General features: G+C 44.4%; 1 protein-coding gene across 1 annotated transcript in view; it reads right to left on the reverse strand.

Annotated features, from left to right (window-relative positions):
* rbks (ribokinase) overlaps positions 1–18,489 on the reverse strand; it is a 35,959-nt gene that overhangs the window by 4,379 nt on the left and 13,091 nt on the right. The window contains exons 6-8 of the mRNA XM_083923840.1: positions 16,938–17,102; positions 10,723–10,814; positions 4,169–4,357 (exon numbers count right to left, since the gene is read on the reverse strand). Coding sequence (XP_083779966.1) covers positions 4,169–4,357; positions 10,723–10,814; positions 16,938–17,102 — 446 coding nt within the window. The remainder of the gene's footprint in view (positions 1–4,168; positions 4,358–10,722; positions 10,815–16,937; positions 17,103–18,489) is intronic.

Below are 18,489 nucleotides of genomic sequence, written 5' to 3' on the forward strand. Positions count from 1 at the left end.
TTGATATATATATATATTCCCTGGTAGACTAAATACCAGGGACGTGACCTTTTCAATGCTTCTGACAGCAGCTTTGCTGGTGTACGTTTAGAATAACTGGAAGAAGCACTGAATAGTCAACACAAGCTGCAATAACCTCCTTGGCTGTACAGACAAACAAAGGAGCGCGTACAGAAACTCACAAGTCCGTCAACGGAAAAATCCAAGGACAAAGAAAACAGTAGCGCCCACGCGCTTTGATTGACAAGTGATCTTTGTAAAGTGCAGCACAGAAACACTACAGCAACGAGCGCCGAAGACAGTCAAAAACAAACAAAAACCAGAACCCAAAGAAAAGTGCAGAAATGTCAGAAAGGGCTCCGCACTCTTCCACGGTATGAGTCTGCTGCGCCCACTGAACCTTTGGAGCCTCCAGAACCTGTGACTGTATTTCTCACCCAGAGGCCTCCTGCCATCTTGACTCCCATGTGCCATCAACTCCTAAAGCCTGCGGCCTTTGTCAATGCAGAGCACCCAGGGGAGAGCAAAGACCAACTGACTCATCGTGGCTTCCGCGCCCGGAAGCCTCCAGTAAGACTTGTGAACAGCCGGGGACGACTCGTCTGAAGTAGGAGGGAGGAAGATTCAGAGATTAAAAAAAAACACAGTTCATTTGACCGATTATGGCTCTCTGATCTATCCGCAGTGCTTTATCTTAGTCCTCTTTCACCCTTTTGTGTCTAACACTGATCGACATGACTGCACTGGCACGGGACTGGCCTAACATCTGCGTTGCTCAACAGCAGCTGCTGTGGCATGTGCAGTCAATTAAAACATGGTGATGTGGCAGTTTTCTCACTGTGTCACGCTGACCTTCGGTTTGCAGAGTCGAGGAATGCGATGCTCAGGAGGTATTCCCTTACCTTCGGCTTCCAGGAAGCAACCAAACATGTCTCCAGTCATGGGAGAAGACTGGGAACAATTTGACTGTCCAGACCCACTGTACAGCTGTAATGTCTGGTTTAGACAGCACTGTCTACCTTTCGCCCTACACAGTGGACCTCCCGGAGCAGTGGAAACCGAGGCCACCCAAGTCCTGCTGGGGCTGAAAGGCAATGGCTGTGTGGGTTTGTGTGAGTGTGATAGCTTCATCTAACTGTCCACACACAACAAAAAAAAGCAGAGGCTCTGATCTCAGTGAGGGAAGCCTGTACTCAATTTAAGACAAAAGGGAGGCAAATGGATAAAGGGGGAGGGATGGGGGAGACCCACACTCGATGAGTGGATTTACTTTGTTATTCATCCAGATTCATGACCCTGACTCAGCCTGTGATTGCTCGCGCTGTGTAAAATATGTTATTTAGACAGCGGCAGGAGGAGCAGATGATGAAACAGGGACAATCGGGAGCAAGCTAAATGATCGAGCAGCCGTATTGGCGCATCATTAACCAAGCTAGATCAATCGTGGAGGTGCGTTTGTTCCCATCAGAAGCGGGTCATGTCACCCGTGGCGCCCAGCTGAACGGTAGCCCGGCTCAAACGGTGAGAAACCGCAAGTGACTCACTGTGCTATCGAAGAACGGCGGCCTAGAACACGGCCTCATTCACAGTCCGATACTTGTTAAACTGGAGAGCCGGAAAAATCCCGGTGATGACAACCTTTCAAACATTTTTTCGGCCACTGCCGCTCGAGGAAACACAATCGCAGCAGCAGTGATAACGGAAGAGGTAATCATAACCAAAGAGGCCTGTGTTTGCAGAACAAGCTCAAAGAAGGGAATAACGATCATGATAACAACCTGTTGTTTTTCTTCCTCTCACCAGTAAAAAGAAAGAAAAAAAAAGGGGCCTTACTGGAAGAGGGATTATGATGTCCAAAAGAGTTAAACACTGCAGAATTTATGGGCCCATCAAAGACCAGAAGAGGTGGGGTGAGAGAGTGTGTGTGTGTGTGTGTGTGTGTGGGGGGGGGACATGCAGCAGGCCCGACCACAGCTTTCTGCTGACTGATGCAAGCCCAAGAGGTGAGTCATGGGAGAGGAAGGTGGGGTGGGATGGGGGGGGGGGGGGGGGGGGAGTTCTCCCGGGGGCTACTGGGAAGTAAGGAGATTGAAGACGGTGAATAAGGGTAGTTGTGGGGCTACTGCTTGGAAATGCGGGGGGCGCGCAGGAGGTCGCACTCCATTCAGGAAAGCACAGCCTTTGTTCTGCCGAAGCGACCTGGGATAACAAGATGCTGCAAGATAACACGTCCTTTTCACTCTGCAACGCTCAACATTCACTTTTTTTTACTGCCTTTCTTCTTTTGCTTTTTCCTTGTAATTGTTTTACTCCAGTTTTTTTTTACTCCACAATGACGCACGAGGAACAGCGTTTGGAAAATACAGCAAAATAAAAGTCCCTGGGGGGGGAACTATTCCGTGAAAGAATCCATTACACGCACAATTAAAGGGCTTTAATCAAACCTGGTAAGCATAAAAGAGGTGATCAACACCTCCGCGAAATGACGTGTTTGGTGGGTAGAGTGCAGGCCTCGCAAAACCCTCAGAGACAGGAAGTGCAAACGTGTAGCCAAGGCCCCTGTGACGGAAACGAGCCGCAGAGGCCGGTGTGAAATTAGTCAAGTGACGCGGGCCTCTTTAAAAGATTAGGATCCTCCTTTTAAGAAGGGGAAACCGCCGGTGGTCACCACATCCCTGATGATCTTAAAGCGTTCCACTTGAGCGACACACAGATCTGTAGCTCCACTAGAGCTCAGAGTCCTGTTCGACTGTGATGAAAGGGGCGGATACAAGCTCTGGGGGACGATGTGTTGCTGTGCAGGTAATGAGAAATCTCAAAACTATGTTCATGTTATTGCTGAAAGACCCATTTTAAAGATGCTCTTTCCATTGAGGAGTGGGCTGGCTGACATTTTTCCCACCTTCACCTTCTTCTCAGTCACAGTTTACTACCGAAAATGCATTCTTTAAAATCATTCTCCATTGAAGGAAATTGTGTTAATTTCCATTTATAAGTATATATTTTAAATTATATAAACTATTGGTAAAATATTGCAAACATATACCTATAAACACACACTAAATATACTATTTATATACATATAAAAACATATTCACATGGAATTCAACGGATCATTTTCTGATCTAAAAATTCAAGTTGCCTAAATTGGAAAGTCGTACATAAATTCAAACGAACTAGATTTATGTCCATCTGAATATGACTTATTATTGTGAATGTATGTTTATATGATGCAGTTATTCTGTGTCCATTTCCTGCTCAAACCATTAGTGAGAAGAGGCAAAAATGTGCAGCTCTGTGAGGTTCAATGTGCGCTCTGGTTCAGTCGAAAAGGTGCCGGAGAAGTTTAAAGATTTCCAATTGTTCCCAAAGTTTCCTCACAGCCCAGAGACCAGCGAGTGCAGCAGTAGTATAGCCACAACTGATGTTCTCTCAAATTCTGAACGATAAAAAATAACTGTATATCAGAACTAAGTATCGATAACTTGTTATCTCTCAAGGGTTAGGGTTTTACACTTTTACAATCTAATGTGATCCAACGCCACAGCTCTGCCATAGATGCGGCCTTTGCAAAGATAAAGTTCAGTTTTGACTGACGCTGTCACAGAGGTAGTCATTTAACAACTATGAGTAAAATGATGGGTACTCCACTCACGGACATTACCGTCTTGTACAAAACCAGGGCCCTGAACAATGCGAGACTGGTCCTGTCTGACCCGGGCCGCCCCTTAGCACCTGAGTTTAAACTTTAAACATCAAGATTTAAGGTGCCCAGATGCAGGACTGGCAGGTTTAATGTGCCCAGATGCAGGACTGGCTGTTGGCCTTCTTAACAGTTAATAGCATTGTGGTCACTTTAACTCCTTATTTTGATCCAGTTTTTATCCAGTGAGGCGCTGTTGCACTTTGTTTGTTTGTTTGTTGTTGAATTGATGTTAATTGTTTTCCTGTAAAATGTTGTTTTTTGCTACTGGCTGTACCGCAAATTGTGCTCCGGGAGAATAAAGATCTCTTGACTTGACTAACTACGTTTATTATTGAGGTTGTAGTTTGAACCTTGAAATGGTGTCAAACTGCATTGTTTCGAGAGGTGTTTCTAATATTTTGGCCACTCCATTATAGAGTATTATAAAAACCTGCCTGTACAGAAAATACGTGTCATGCTTACCGTGGTGTCCACTGCTGTAACGGCGGTACTTTGGACATGTTTGGAAGTAACACCCCGTGCCTTGATCACCACACATCCTTGGGGTCCCAAAGTGATGATGACTGACCCGCAGCCTCGCTTCAGCAGCTCCTGACCCGCCTGATGTGCTTCCTCCACATTAGCTACCGAGGAACCGGTCAGCAGCTCAGCCTGTAAGGAGGACGGCAGCGCGGGCACACAGCATAAATATAATAATCATATATAGAACACATTCATTTCATTTAGCATACAATGATAATGAGACGCTATTTCCTCAGACGCTTTCTTCTAAACCAGTCTTTTTTCCTTTTCAAGGTCAGCGAGCTCAGAGGTTAGGAATTAAAATTAGAGAACCCGGCACCAGTGTGGGATACTGGGAGGGTGTGTTGTGGAAATTCCCCGAGGCAAACATCCACTACCAAGGACTGTGTGTTACATGCAAGAAGTCAAAGCAATGCCTTAAAAAATGGAAACTAAAACGCTTATTTTGCCTCTCTGAGGAACAGCGAAGTGCATCACAACCGTTTACTATGTCCAAGGATCCCTCATTAGTAATCTATTACAAGTCTGCAGCCTACTTGCTTTAGTTTAGTGTTTTGTATTAACGGTCCTGTGATGAGTCAGCTCTTAATTACATGCTGACTGCGGTCGGACCGACTCATTAAACACATTCAGTCTGTTGAGAATTTGCCGGATCCGTCAGCAGTCTGCGGGCCAAACGTGTTCAAAGAGGAGATTCTCCGACTGCGCTGGTTCATCCGGCTCCAAAGTGACTAAACGGTGACGAAGCAGCACTACAGCTGATGTTTGAGCTGCTTCAAGGGAACTCAGGACCACAGCAGCCCGCTCCACAGTCAGTGGCACCTTTGATACAGATGAGCCACGGTGATTAAAGGCAATCGCATTGGGAGTTTATTTGCAAGCATAGCCTGAAAGTTACGTATGATTTACATATGATTTATGTGACCCTGATACTTAGATCAAAATGAACTACTATCAGATACTGTATTAAGAGAGATTAGATCTCCACGCTGGCCTGGGAACGCCTCAGGATCCCCCAGTTAGAGCTGGTTAATGTGGCCCGGGAAAGGGAAGTTTGGGGTCCCCTGCTAAAGCTGCTGCGCCCACGACCCGACCCGGATAAGAGGCTGAAGATGAGATGAGATGAGATGTTTTTTACGTGCCTTATTTTTTGTTTTACTACATACTGTATTTAACAATTGCTTAGTCTGAATGTGCTCGACCGACCTGCTACATTGTTCTCTTTAAATACAACATGCTGTCCTGACAAGCTCATGTGTTTATTGCTACGTAACTGAAGAGCAACACGGCAACATGAATGCGAATAACGAAGACCACCGACTGATTTTTTTACGTGCCTGTTTTTAAAAACTACATACTGTATTAACAATGCTTAGTCTGAATGTGCTAGACCGACATTATTCTCTCAACAGACACCTTATTTCTGTATTCTTATTGTTTGTTTGTTTCTTTTTTTTGTCTTTGATTATAGTGTCCTTGTGTTGAAACTTCATGTGCTGTCATTCTTGGCCAGGTCTCCCTTGCAAAAGAGATCTTGGATCTCAACGGGACAAACCTGGTTAAATAAAGGCTAACTAAAAAAAAAAAAATCTGTTTCAGTGTTTATTGTGTTTTTTAAATTTATACTATAGCTTGTTCAGATCCTTTAATCATTCCAACGGACATAACGTTTCTACAGTAGGATGTCTAAATATATTTTTAGTGATATCTGACTCTAACCTGACTCCTCCAGATGGATTTGTTCAGCAGATCCACCTGGGAGCTCTGGTTTGGAGATCTTTTGGGAAGGGGCGAAAATACTTGAATGTGCTCGACCTGCTACATTATTCTCTTTAAATACAACGTGCTGTCCTGACACGCTCATGTGTTTATTGCTATGTAACTGAAGAGCAACACGGCAACATGAATGCGAATTACTTTACGACCACTGACTGTGACATCAAAGTGCTACAGGTGTCATGTTGGTATCAGTAAACCACCACTAAAACCATGCCCAATTTCCTTTAAAGCCGCACTTTTAGAGATAACGAAGAAACTCAAAGAGCACTACACACACACAAACACACACCAGGCCAGTTGGTCAAAGACAAAGGGCCAAAATCACAGTGAGGGCAACTATTTAAGCAGAGGGACGGTCTGGAAGGTGGTAGGTGGTTGGTGGAGATTGCCAGACGCCGCACCAATCAAATCAACAGCAGAACCAGGAAGTAGGCAGGTCTCGTGCCAGCCAATCCTCAGCTAGGGGTCCCACATCCTGCTTAGCATAGATGCACAACACAGATACACAGATACTGGAGGAGGCCGTAATATTAACGACCACTCAATTTATACTGGAGCTTGTTAGAATCCTTCAATCATTCCAACGGACATAACGTTTCTACAGTAGGATGTCTAAATATATTTTTAGTGATTTACTGACTCTAACCTGACTCCTCCAGATGGATTGATTCTCATTTGTTCAGCATTTCCATCTGGGAACTTTCGTTTGGAGATCTTTTGGGCAGGGGCGAAAATACTGCTTGCTGATTGGATAAACCATCTGTCTATCACCAACATAAGCCTTAATGTCTTATTTGACCATTTGCATGCTCTCTCACTCTCTCTAACAGCTATTTTCATCTTTATTACTATTTTTTCCGGTTATTTTGTCTCCAAAACATTCGATTGCAAACATGCGTGGACATTGAACGCACACTTGTCTTCTCTGTTGAGTCTATTGCATAAAAAAAGAGATTATACTTACGCAGAAGAGAGACGTTATCTGCTATAACTGATCACTTTTGTCACTGATTCTGTGCAGCTTTCGTCTTTTTTTTAAACTGAGAAAAAATACCTTTGTTCACAAAACCGCGTGGAAAAAGCAACTCAATCAGTGTTCCTCGTTAAACACTAAAAAAAAAAAACACAATGTGGAATAAATTTAAGGGTGGACTTCCCCTTTAATTTGCTGCAGCAATTACAGATCTAAAATCACCCCGCTCTATAAATACTATGGAAAACAAACAAGCATAATAAAACCCTGACACATTCCTTGTTTCTTTACGTTGCGACCACGCTCATGAAGCGAGTGTGTGTGTGAGATCCCCTTCAGATCTGTGTAGGATAGAGATGTAGATCTATTTTGGCACGTGAGGTCCTCAGGTGGACATCAAAGATAATTCCCCCTCACGATAAAGCACTTCAGCTTAGAATGTGGGCTGAGGATCAAAGAGTGCCTGCACTTTGTCATCCTTAAACCCCCCCTCAGCTTGAGCATGGTACAGTGAGACCACACACACACACACACACACACACACACACACACACACACACACACACACACACACACACACACACACACACACACACACACACACACACACACACACACACACACACACACACACACACACACACACACACACACACACACACACACACACACACACACACACACACACACACACACACACACACACACACACAAACCTGCAGAGAATGTGTGCCAGCCATTACCCCACACGAAAGGGTCACGACACGGTTCACACCGGTCTTGAATAGGGGTCTGAGGATCTGATCCCTCTTACTTTTGTGATCCGTCAAAGTGAACAATGACCTTGGACAGTTCAAAAATAAACCGCAGAGTGTATCGGTGCTTTCAGAGCCCGCAGCCACCCCGGTGTTGTCGGATGCCAAGAGAGAAAGAGAGCCGTTTTTTGTTAGTCATCAGCTTCACACCAGGGCAGGGAATCAATCTACCTCCCTCTGTGTGCAAGAATATCAGAAAGTTGAATTATGTCTCTCTCTTGTTGTCTCTCCCTGCGCGCGCGCGTGTGTGTGTGTGTGTGTGTGTGTGCTTATCTTGCACACATACCGCAAAAAGCATATGCTGTATAAAGCTGTTGAAATGCTAGGTGTATTCTAAAAGTTTATTGTATGTTGAGGCATACAGTATTATATGTATATGTGTACAGCCTATTGTTTCCACCAAGGGGGTTCATCTCCTGGGCACTGCCGATGCGCTGTTGAGCAAGGCACCGAACCCCCAACTGCTCGGGGCGCTGGTCACTGGCAGCCCCCTCGCTCTAACATCTCTCCTTAATTGCATGTATAGGTCCTGTCTGTGCATGTGTGTGTATTTTAGGGCCTGTGTGTGTAACATGATTATTAATAAGAGTTAAAAAATTCAATTTCCGAATTGGGATAAATAAAGTAATTCTTCTTCTTCTTATTGTTCCTGTATTGTTCCCGGATTAGGCCGACCACATATTTCTCCCTTTTCCCTGATGCTCTGAATAAGTCCACCGCCCTCTTTCTTTCGGTCATGACCCAGCTTTCATTACCACAGGTTGTAACATTTTATTTAAAATGCCGTGTTTAACGTTGTCTTCTTTTCCTTTTTGCATCACATACAAATGCCTGTTAATAGAGATACTGTATGTAAAGCAGATTAAAGAATAAATAACTCTTAATTCACCCTTACCTGTCCCTGAGGGGGATATCTCCGTGCCCTTTCCACCCCTACATACTGCCTCATATATAACATGACTGTACCTCCATGACCCGACACTCTTACATGTTGTTCTTTCGTCCACTCTCCCTTTCATGTCCCCACACCTGGCTGCGGCTTCCCTCCGCCTTGCATCACCACATCAAATAGAGACTCCGAAGCAAACTCACAGCCACTTCACCCCCGAGGGGGCGGCTGACTCAGCCAAAGAGCACATCTGCCTCGTTGTTTTTACTACGATTGCCACCCAACCCTGCCCCCGTCGCTCATCTGTCATCACCTGACAGTCAAGACGCAAGGTGCCGTGACACTAGGTTTTACCGTAAAAGGGCGGAGAGTTACTCATTTCACTCTTCATAACACCAGGGGGTTTACATGTATGGCTAAAGGCTACAGTGGAGCTATTGATGTGCTGGCGGGGGTCATGACCCAGGAGACACGGTTGAATCACTGTAAAAAGGTGTGTGTATGTGTGGGCGCTCATAACATCTCACGCCTCTGATCTTTTCTTTTCACGGAGCAGATGAGAAGAAGTATTTCTACCTACCCGACTCAGGACTGCACAGCACGCCTTCTGATGTGACTGTTTACCAAGTGTTGACACATTCAAACAGCAGCTTGCATTGATTTTAACAATAATTACTTAGTTAGCTGTTCTAAGATGCGGGCTGTGTCTTTTTTCTAGACTTTTCAAAACCAAAAAGACAAAGTGTAGAGAGTGTGTCCATCTGCTGCATGCCTGGCTAACTAGCTTACTACACATTAGCAATGGTATTCCAAGGCCAAGGAGCCCATCATTAACCGACTACATGAGTTAAACTGTAGTACAATTAAAGCAGTGCTCATGACAGCACATTCTTTGTTTGCCTGATATCAGGGTTAGGGTTAGGGTTAGGGTTATGTCTGGACCCAGGGGCAACCGCTGTGTAGCCACTGTGTAGAAGCAGCTCCTGAATGTTAGCAAAGTTTAAGCTAACATCGGCTGCTCTGTCCGGCATTTTATTGGACTTGGGAATGTCTTTGCTCCAGTAGTCTCACCTAGCCAGACCTAATGTAGCTCCACAGCGCTCAAGTATGGCCTGGCAATGCAAGGCTAATAATAAGGACTAACTAGCTTCACACTTCAAAGCAAGAATAATGCTCGCATGCACGTCTTCTACATATATCCGACTGCTTACTTTTAGCCTGAGACAAAGTGCATATTCACATAGATCTTGTTTTACGATGGAATTTTTCAAGCTATTCATTGTGCTAACGTTAGCTTAACTACCTAAGTAGCTAGCTACAGCTGATTAAGGGGCCGTCCACAGGATCGCGTGTATTTATAAAACCGTGTGTTTCTCTGCGCGGTTTGGCCTTTCATCCACACATAACCGCAGCTGTGGGCTACGGAAAGTGGGGTTTTTTGTAACCGGAGTCCAGGGTGAACTTTTTGGAAAAGCCCGTCTTCAGCACTCATGCGTGGACAGGAAAACCGAGGAAAAACGGTACGGTAAACAGTAGCTAAGTTGTATCCATGGAGACTTGTGGAGCACTATAGACAGGACCAGCTGATGGAGGTGGTTTTTGCGGTTTCATGTGGATGGAGATATTTTTTAACCGGGGGCCATGAAAGTTTGGTTTAAAAAATACCCATGTTCGTGTGGACCAGACCTGAATGCTAGCTAAAAATGCAAAACCTGCTTTTGTTTACACCTGCCTGAAATTGAGAACCCATTTTTCCCAAAATGATTGATTATAAATCTACCACATATCCGCATATATCACTGTAAACTGCACGTGTGAAGTTTGAGAACAGCATGCTCGTCAATTCAGTACCCACACTTTTGCGGTGTAGGACTGGTTTCAGTTCCTCTGTGCTCCCTTGTTATTGTGAGTGTACACGTGTGTGAGAAGGCAGAGTTATTGTGTGAGGAAGCAACAATGCTGCTGTATAAATACTGTGAGCTCTGTGTGTGTGTGTGCGCGTGTGCGTGTGTGTGTGCGTGTGTGTGTGTTTCATCACCTCAGATTCATTACAGCAAAACACATCAGAGGCTCTGTAGAAATCTGGATCCAAGTCAGGAATAGCCGGCGCTGGGTTGAATATGGTCTTTACTGTAACAAAGAAACCAGGCAATGATTGATTTTCATTTATAATCTACTGGTCAGTCACAGGATAACATGCAAACACTAACAAGGGTTAAAATATACAATTAGTGTGACAATGTCGCTCACACACACACACACACACACACTTTACAATTGTGTGATGTGTCTTTACCATTCGCTAAGCTTCACTGTCAAGGCCTGACATTACAGTAATTAAACTTTCAATGGGAACAAAGGCTAGTGGGCTACCACTGGGAATTTCTCTTGCAGGCAAAGCTCAAGTGGATAAGCGTCTATAAAAAGACACCTTTTAAACGATTAAATTAGCATTCCCTGAAAAAAAAAAAAATACAATGCTGGTGGAAATGGCCTCACATTCTGCAGCGCTTTTCTTGTGGCACGCTTTAACCCCTGCAGTGAGGTATACAACCCTATGTGTGTGTGTGTCAGTGTGTGGGTGAGAGGAGTTGTGACCCTTTCTCTGTGTTCTGAGGAGCATAAGAGAGGGTGAGAGCAAGAGAGAGCGAGAGTGTTTGTCAGAAGTAATCCTCTGTACGTGTTGCACATCACTCTCTTATGCATATTCATGAGCGCGGAGCATTAATGCATCTAATACCGTGATTTCTGTGTATGTGTGAGGATAAGCCCAGCTTGACGAAGCGATTAATTCTGATATCTCTGTGTACAAAATAAAGCCTCGTGCAAGTGCGCGTGCGTGCGTGTATGTGAGGGAAATGTACGTTCAGCGTTGTTGACATCAAAGTCTGTTGTGCAAAAGTGTGTGCCTAGTTCCTGCGTGTGTGTGTGTACGTGTGTGTGTGTGTTTGCGTGGGCACACGAGAGAGCAGCTGCGTGGGTTTGTGCAGGGCTTTGGCCACCTGGCGCTTTGAGGTGGTATGCTGGGCTGCTCGCTAGTAAAAGTGGAAATAATGTCTCTCTCTCTTTTTTAATCACTCATATACTGTACGTGTACCCGCATGAGCCAAGGTCATGTCACAAAATAACTGACTATGCTCTTGCTGACTCTCCTTTTCTCTCTCTCTGTCAACTAAACTGCACTTCAGCTTTCATCACTTTGGTTTCCAAGACAAGTGCGAGATCTCCGAAATGTGATGCCTCAGTTTTGCATAAAAGGAAGGACCTCTGTCTTCCCCTATCGCCTGTTTTCAGCCCTCTGTATCTAAGGATATATACACAAGGGAACAAGGCTGCCGTTACCCTAGTCTGTTCTTACTGTCAAAAAAAGACATGAAAAGACCCAAACAAGACATTATTCTGTCTCTCAATGCATGGTTCTGGTGGTTCTCCTCTAGAAAATTGAAGATAAAACACTTAATTTCCTGCATTCTGATGGATTTTTATGCAGCAATTTATGGTGCAAGTAAAGTCATTGAACAGAAGATTGTGTTTTATTGCTAATGAACTGAACTTTGCAGAACTTTGTCTTTAGTGGGAAAGGTTACAATATCAGCTCCAGCTCTGATTAGCAGAGATGTAAACATGATACCCGGGTAGACACGCTAATTTTCACTCCTTTTCCAGTACAATGCCTCCGTCTGTAACTTCTGCGACCATCTCTACCACAAGTACCGTCTGTCTCCACCCAAGCAGCAAGTAACGACCGTAACTACAGTATGTTGCTGTACTCCATGTTGCTTAGTGTTTAGTTAACCAGTTTTTTCGGCTCATTGGCGATGTCACGTCGCTCACGTCGCTCAGGTCTCTTTGGTACATGTATAACAATAAACTCCAGATCTCCGAAATGTGATGCCTCAGTTTTGCATAAAAGGAAGGACCTCTGTCTTCCCCCATCGCCTGTTTTCAGCCCTCTGTATCTAAGGATATATACACAAGGGAACAAGGCTGTCGTTACTCTAGTCTGTTCTTACTGTCAAAAAAAAGACATGAAAACACACAACAGGACATTATTCTCTCTCTCAATGCACGGTTCCCACCAATGGCGCAGATTTCCTTTCAGCATTGGGGGGTGGGGGGCTCTGGTGGTTCTCCTCTAGAAAATTGAAGATAAAACACTTAACTTCCTGCATTCTGCTGGATTTTTATGCAGCAATTTATGGTGCAAGTGTCTTATATATGATATTACTTATATAATAATATGACTAAAGCAACTTTTTCCATTCTATATATGACATGTATAGTAATTCTCATAATCTCAGATCATTATATACAGAAAGAGAGGAGACACGGACAGATGGACAGAGAGAGACAAAGACAGACGGAGAGACAGTCCCAGACAGTCCACAGTGAATATGACTCATATGTTATGGCAGTTAATACAGCAGCATAGTAGAAACAAGCACAGCTAAGGTGACAGAATATGATCAATGATAATAATTATGGTGGTAAATATGATCAATGATGTGTATCAGAATCAGAATCAGAAAACCTTTAATGTCCCGCAGACGGGGAAATTCGTTTGTCACAGCAGCAACAGAATATTACAAAATAAGGTAAAATAAGACAAAAGATAAAAAATAGCAATAATAAGCAATGAAGTAAAATTTAAAAAGGGAAGAAATAGAAATAGACATATATACATATTCATGATATAGTGCAGTTGTTCTTGTTTTGTTTGTTTTGTAATAATATAATATGGAATAAATATGAGTAAATATGAGTAAATATGACCAAATAGTGCAAGTGGTAATAACAGCTGTGATACAATGATATACAGTCTATTACTGATGATGTTTTTATAATATATAAAACTAATGATAGTATATATGAGTAATAGTGATAATAGCAGCAGGAAGCGTCATGCAGGACCACGACAGCAGGCGCCACCACCATCAGCTGAGACCTGCGAGACGGATGTCATAAGTCACTTACTTATTGTATGACATGACAACAAAATAAACAAAGTATCACTGAGTCATGTTAAAGGCTTACTCATGCTTTTCTCAGACTACAACATTGTCAGTAATTATCATTGGTGGCCATGGACAAAACTGGTAGCATGTACAATGTTGCCTTCCACTATTTGCTCCCTTCTTTGCCATCTGCGGCGTGATCACAGGGTCTGCGTCAAGCGCGTTACTTCGGTGCTGTTGTCAAATACATAGGCCCAATGCTCATGAAGTACACAGACAATGAGACTGCAGAGGATGTATACCTATCAATATGCACGCAAGAGCAGCTTGTGTGAAATCCCTAATACACTGATGCATGGAGGAATCTGCCTCACTGATGCAAGGAGCTGCTGCTGTGGACGTCACGTTCACCGCTGTGCAGGTCTCAGGTTGCTTTGTTTTGCTCTTTAGGCGTTAGTGAAACTTAACAAACAGACCCCAACACACACAGACACACACACACACTCACACACACACACACACACAATCGCACGCACACTAACACACACGCACACACACACACACACAGCTGCTGGGACAGATGTGGTAAGGCTGGGATGTGTGCATACTGAGTCATGTCTGGCAGGCGAATATGTGTGCGTGTGTCATGACTCTGGGCTTTTTTTTTGCACGAAGGTTCAAAGTCTGGTCACAAATGTGCAGCGAGGGCAGCCAGAACGGTTCAAAAAGTACTAAATACAGCAGTTTGTTGCTGTGGCAGATTTAGAAAGAAAGGTGGATGGAAAACAAGGACAGAAGGAAAACAGGGTAAGCCAGAGATCACTCACACACTCTTACAGCAAATGTACACGCACGCACACACACACACACACGCACATTCCTACAGCACATGTACACGCACACGCACGCACTCACACACTCTTACAGCACATGTACACACACACACACACGCACACACACACTCTTACAGCACATGTACACGCACACGCACGCACACTCACGCACACACTCTTACAGCAAATGTACACGCACACGCACGCACACTCACGCACACTCACGCACACTCACACTCTTACAGCAAATGTACACGCACACGCACGCACACTCACGCACACTCACACACTCTTACAGCAAATGTACACGCACGCGCACGTACACTCACACACTCTTACAGCACATGTACACACACACACACACACACAAACACAGGCACGCACGCACACACACACAAACACGCAAACACACAAAATAAATGAGTCATCAGTGTGTATGTGAAAGGGCTTTGAGAGGCTCTAAGTGCATCTGGTGAGAAATAGAAAAGCGGCATCTTGTTCAGACAAGGAAGAGGCGGGTTAAAGACGGAAGAAGAAAGAAAGAGTGAAACTACATACTCGTACCATTTCCTCAGTCCTTAGAATTGATTTAATTCCATTTACATCTCAATATTAAATGGTAGATGGCGATACATTATGTATCTACATGTCCCCCCCCCCCCCCCCCCGAGAATTCTGCGCAAGGAGAAGAAACTCTTCTTGTTGGGTTATCTTGACAAGTGTTTCTGAGAACTGGCATCCACGGTACGTGTGGCTCCATGGTGACATTTGCGTAATTTGAGTGGCGCTTCACCCCCGCGCCATTACATTCTTGCCGCCAAACCCATTAACACCAATTCACTCCAGAGAACTACATTTACGCAATGCTCTGGTGCAGCAGCACTGAGGTAGGATCTTTGCCAAGCGTCTTCGTTCGCCTTCCTCCTCTCCTGGTGCCACATGCAGAGTGTAATCCCATGGTACGGTTGACATTGTGGGAGGGGGGGGGGGGGGGGGGCAGGGGGGGCGGACAGAGGGTGGCGCGCTCGGCGAGGCCATCTGGGGGTCCCATCTGCAACACGGTTATGGCAAGGACTCTTTCGTTCTGGCAGCCTGCAGCGAGCGATTACCAGCGACAGGCCCTGATGACAGGGGCGAGAGGCTCTCCAGACGTCTTGAATGACGCGGAGGCCTGCTAATAATAGCATGCTGTAAAAGATCGTGAGCTCCGTAACCTGGTTTTCACCAAAAAGGAGAAGGGAGGGTGGCGTTGTAAGCCAACAGGACAACAAGTACCCTGCTAACCGTGTGTGTACAGAGATGGTGGTTGATGTAGAATGTGAGCAGCAGGGAACCAACAGAGGTTTGTGACAATATTACATGTATCCACTTCTTGCACTTGACCTGATGAAGCGATGCGAGTCTCTCTTAAGGAAAGTGTCGATTTGGAACAAAAACAGAAGTCACATGACTGATTTTAAACAGATATTTTCGTCCTCTACTAGGGATACATCGACTGTGACTTCGTTCATTCATTCATCTTCAACCGCTTGTCCCTGTCGGGGTCGCGAGGGGCTGGAGCCGATCCAAGCCGACATCGGGCGTGAGGCGGGGTCCACCCTGGACAGGACACCAGTTATCGCGGGGAACATAGAGACAAACAGAGACAGACAACCATTCACACCTATGGGCAATTTAGAGTCATCGATTAACCTAACACGTGCGCGTCTTTGGATTGCGGGTGGAAACCAGAGAACCCGGAGAAAACCCACGCAGACACAGGGAGGCGACAGTACTGACAACCACACCAGCATTTGGGGCATACTGAGCACATGGGTGGTCAGCAGATAAGTGGATTAAATTGCAGACGTAGTTTGAGAAGTTTTTATGGACCCTTGACACATGTTCTTCCTCCGTCATGACTACAATCCATCGTAACACCATGATACACATTGACCACAGCCGTCATTCTCACAAGAGATATTTTGCTGATTTCAATCCAGTGTCGTGGCATGTGAATGTCTGTTATGGAGGGAGGCCAAGCACTGTTCAGTAATACACACTGCTCACATTGCCATGACACAGAAGTGGATTAAAATGGGTAAAGTATTCCTTTATGAGCAAATATTTTATATTGAGCTAACATGGGAGTGATTCAAAAGAAAGACATTGGTTGGTGTATCACTTTAGGTCGAATATGATCCAAATGGGAAAAAATTTAACAATATTTACTGAAACTTTCTTTTTAAATGTAAAAGTTACCTGTAACTTCTATGAGCAAACAAAGGACTGAGTGAACCTGGGAACATCAAAGTAACCACAGTTTGTGAAAATAAACACAGTTAATGGAATGCAAATGCAACCACCTGTTCTGTATTATATAAGACATTATAATACTTTCTCAAATGTGTTTTTTTCCATTCTCTGAAAATAAATCATTTTCTCTCCGACTTTAGACCACACGCTGATACAGTACACTCACTGACCTTTGTTCTCCCGGGCCATGCGTAGTGCCTGCAAGGATGCCTGCGGGCTGATCTCCAGCTGGCACACCAGAACTTTTGCATGACTGATGGCTGGAAGAGCTTTCTGCAGCCCCTCACTGCCCAGCAGCATGTTGGCTCCAGCCACGATCACAATGGCATTCTCACCTGCCCGTTGATACCAAAAGAGACGTGTGAGGATCAACCACTGGACAGTATGAGGACTTTGAGAATCCATGGGAACTCTCTAGACCAGGGGTGTCAAACTGATCCAGTAAAGGGCCGTGTGGCTGCAGGAACTCTCTAGTCCATAACTTGGGTTTATTGGGGATATGTGATGTTAGAAACTATGGTGACTTTTTGTACATTTTATTTTGACACCTTGTTAACAGCATAGACTGTAGAAACCACCCATTGGTTTGTTGACTATCGTATTGAAGCCAGGAGTTTGGTATCTGACTTTGGCAATCTTGTTTTTACAGCCAGAAGTCACCATATTCAGACGTGAGGCTAAACTGCTGTCTTTTTAATGGTGCTGCACTGAGCTAAACGCTAAAGAGTGAGACTTTTACGGATTTTCATTCCAACTGAGTCATCCTGCGGACTTTTGCCAGCAGCGCAGGGAGCTCCTGGCACTGGCACTGTTCATCCGCATGCACAGCAGTGAAATCGGCGGTTTCTCAGTAGCTCTAGCTAGCTAGCTTGGTTAGCAAGGTGCAACCACCAAGACATATTTTGTATGTTACAGTTACATATGTTACAGTTAACTTTAATGAAGTGAAAACAAGCTGAGAGGATGAAAATGCTAAAACGAAAACCCAATTACAAGTTCACAGCTGTTTTCATGTACACAGCGCTGTGGATACACATCGCTAAGCCTCTATTCTAAGTGACAGGTCATCGTGTAGACCTGCCCTCGAGCATGCCCTGCTTTTCGAATTAGACCATGATTTACTAAATAAACCCCATGCTGTATTGAAGACTTAAAACTAGTGAGTGAAACCATAAAATCGTTGGGAAAATGTAGTAGGAAGTAGGGTCATTTTCTCATTGACTTCGCTGCAATTGGACTTCATGTTGGAGCCAGTGGAGTCGCCCCCTGCTGCATATTAAAGACAATGCAGCTTTAAGGCACTTCTGCATTGGCTACATAGCCCAGAGGCTATGTCCATTATTTCTCTATTGGTTAACAGTGCAATATACCCACTGACGTTTGGCGTTGAAATGCATTTGCATTGTCAGACAGGACCAGTCACTTGTCAAATTGTGATGCCTTATTTACCCTTTATATGCAATTTGTCATCTTCAAAATACATCGAATAAACCCAATTTGATTTGAACACAAATGTTTTATATTGGTTATTTTTTCCTTTTCATCACTTAAGGGAAACTCATTTGAATGAACTGACTTTCACATTAATGGAAAATGCCACATTTCTTTCTAGGTGATTATTTCTTAATTGTAATCTCTCATTTAACTGCTTTCACTTAGACCTCGTCTTTTTCCACTTCACTGCATAATGATGTGTGTGTCTATGTTAAATGCTAGAAAAGC

Source organism: Echiichthys vipera (assembly GCF_963691815.1).
Source record: "Echiichthys vipera genome assembly, chromosome: 12".
Lineage (NCBI taxonomy): Eukaryota > Metazoa > Chordata > Actinopteri > Perciformes > Trachinidae > Echiichthys > Echiichthys vipera.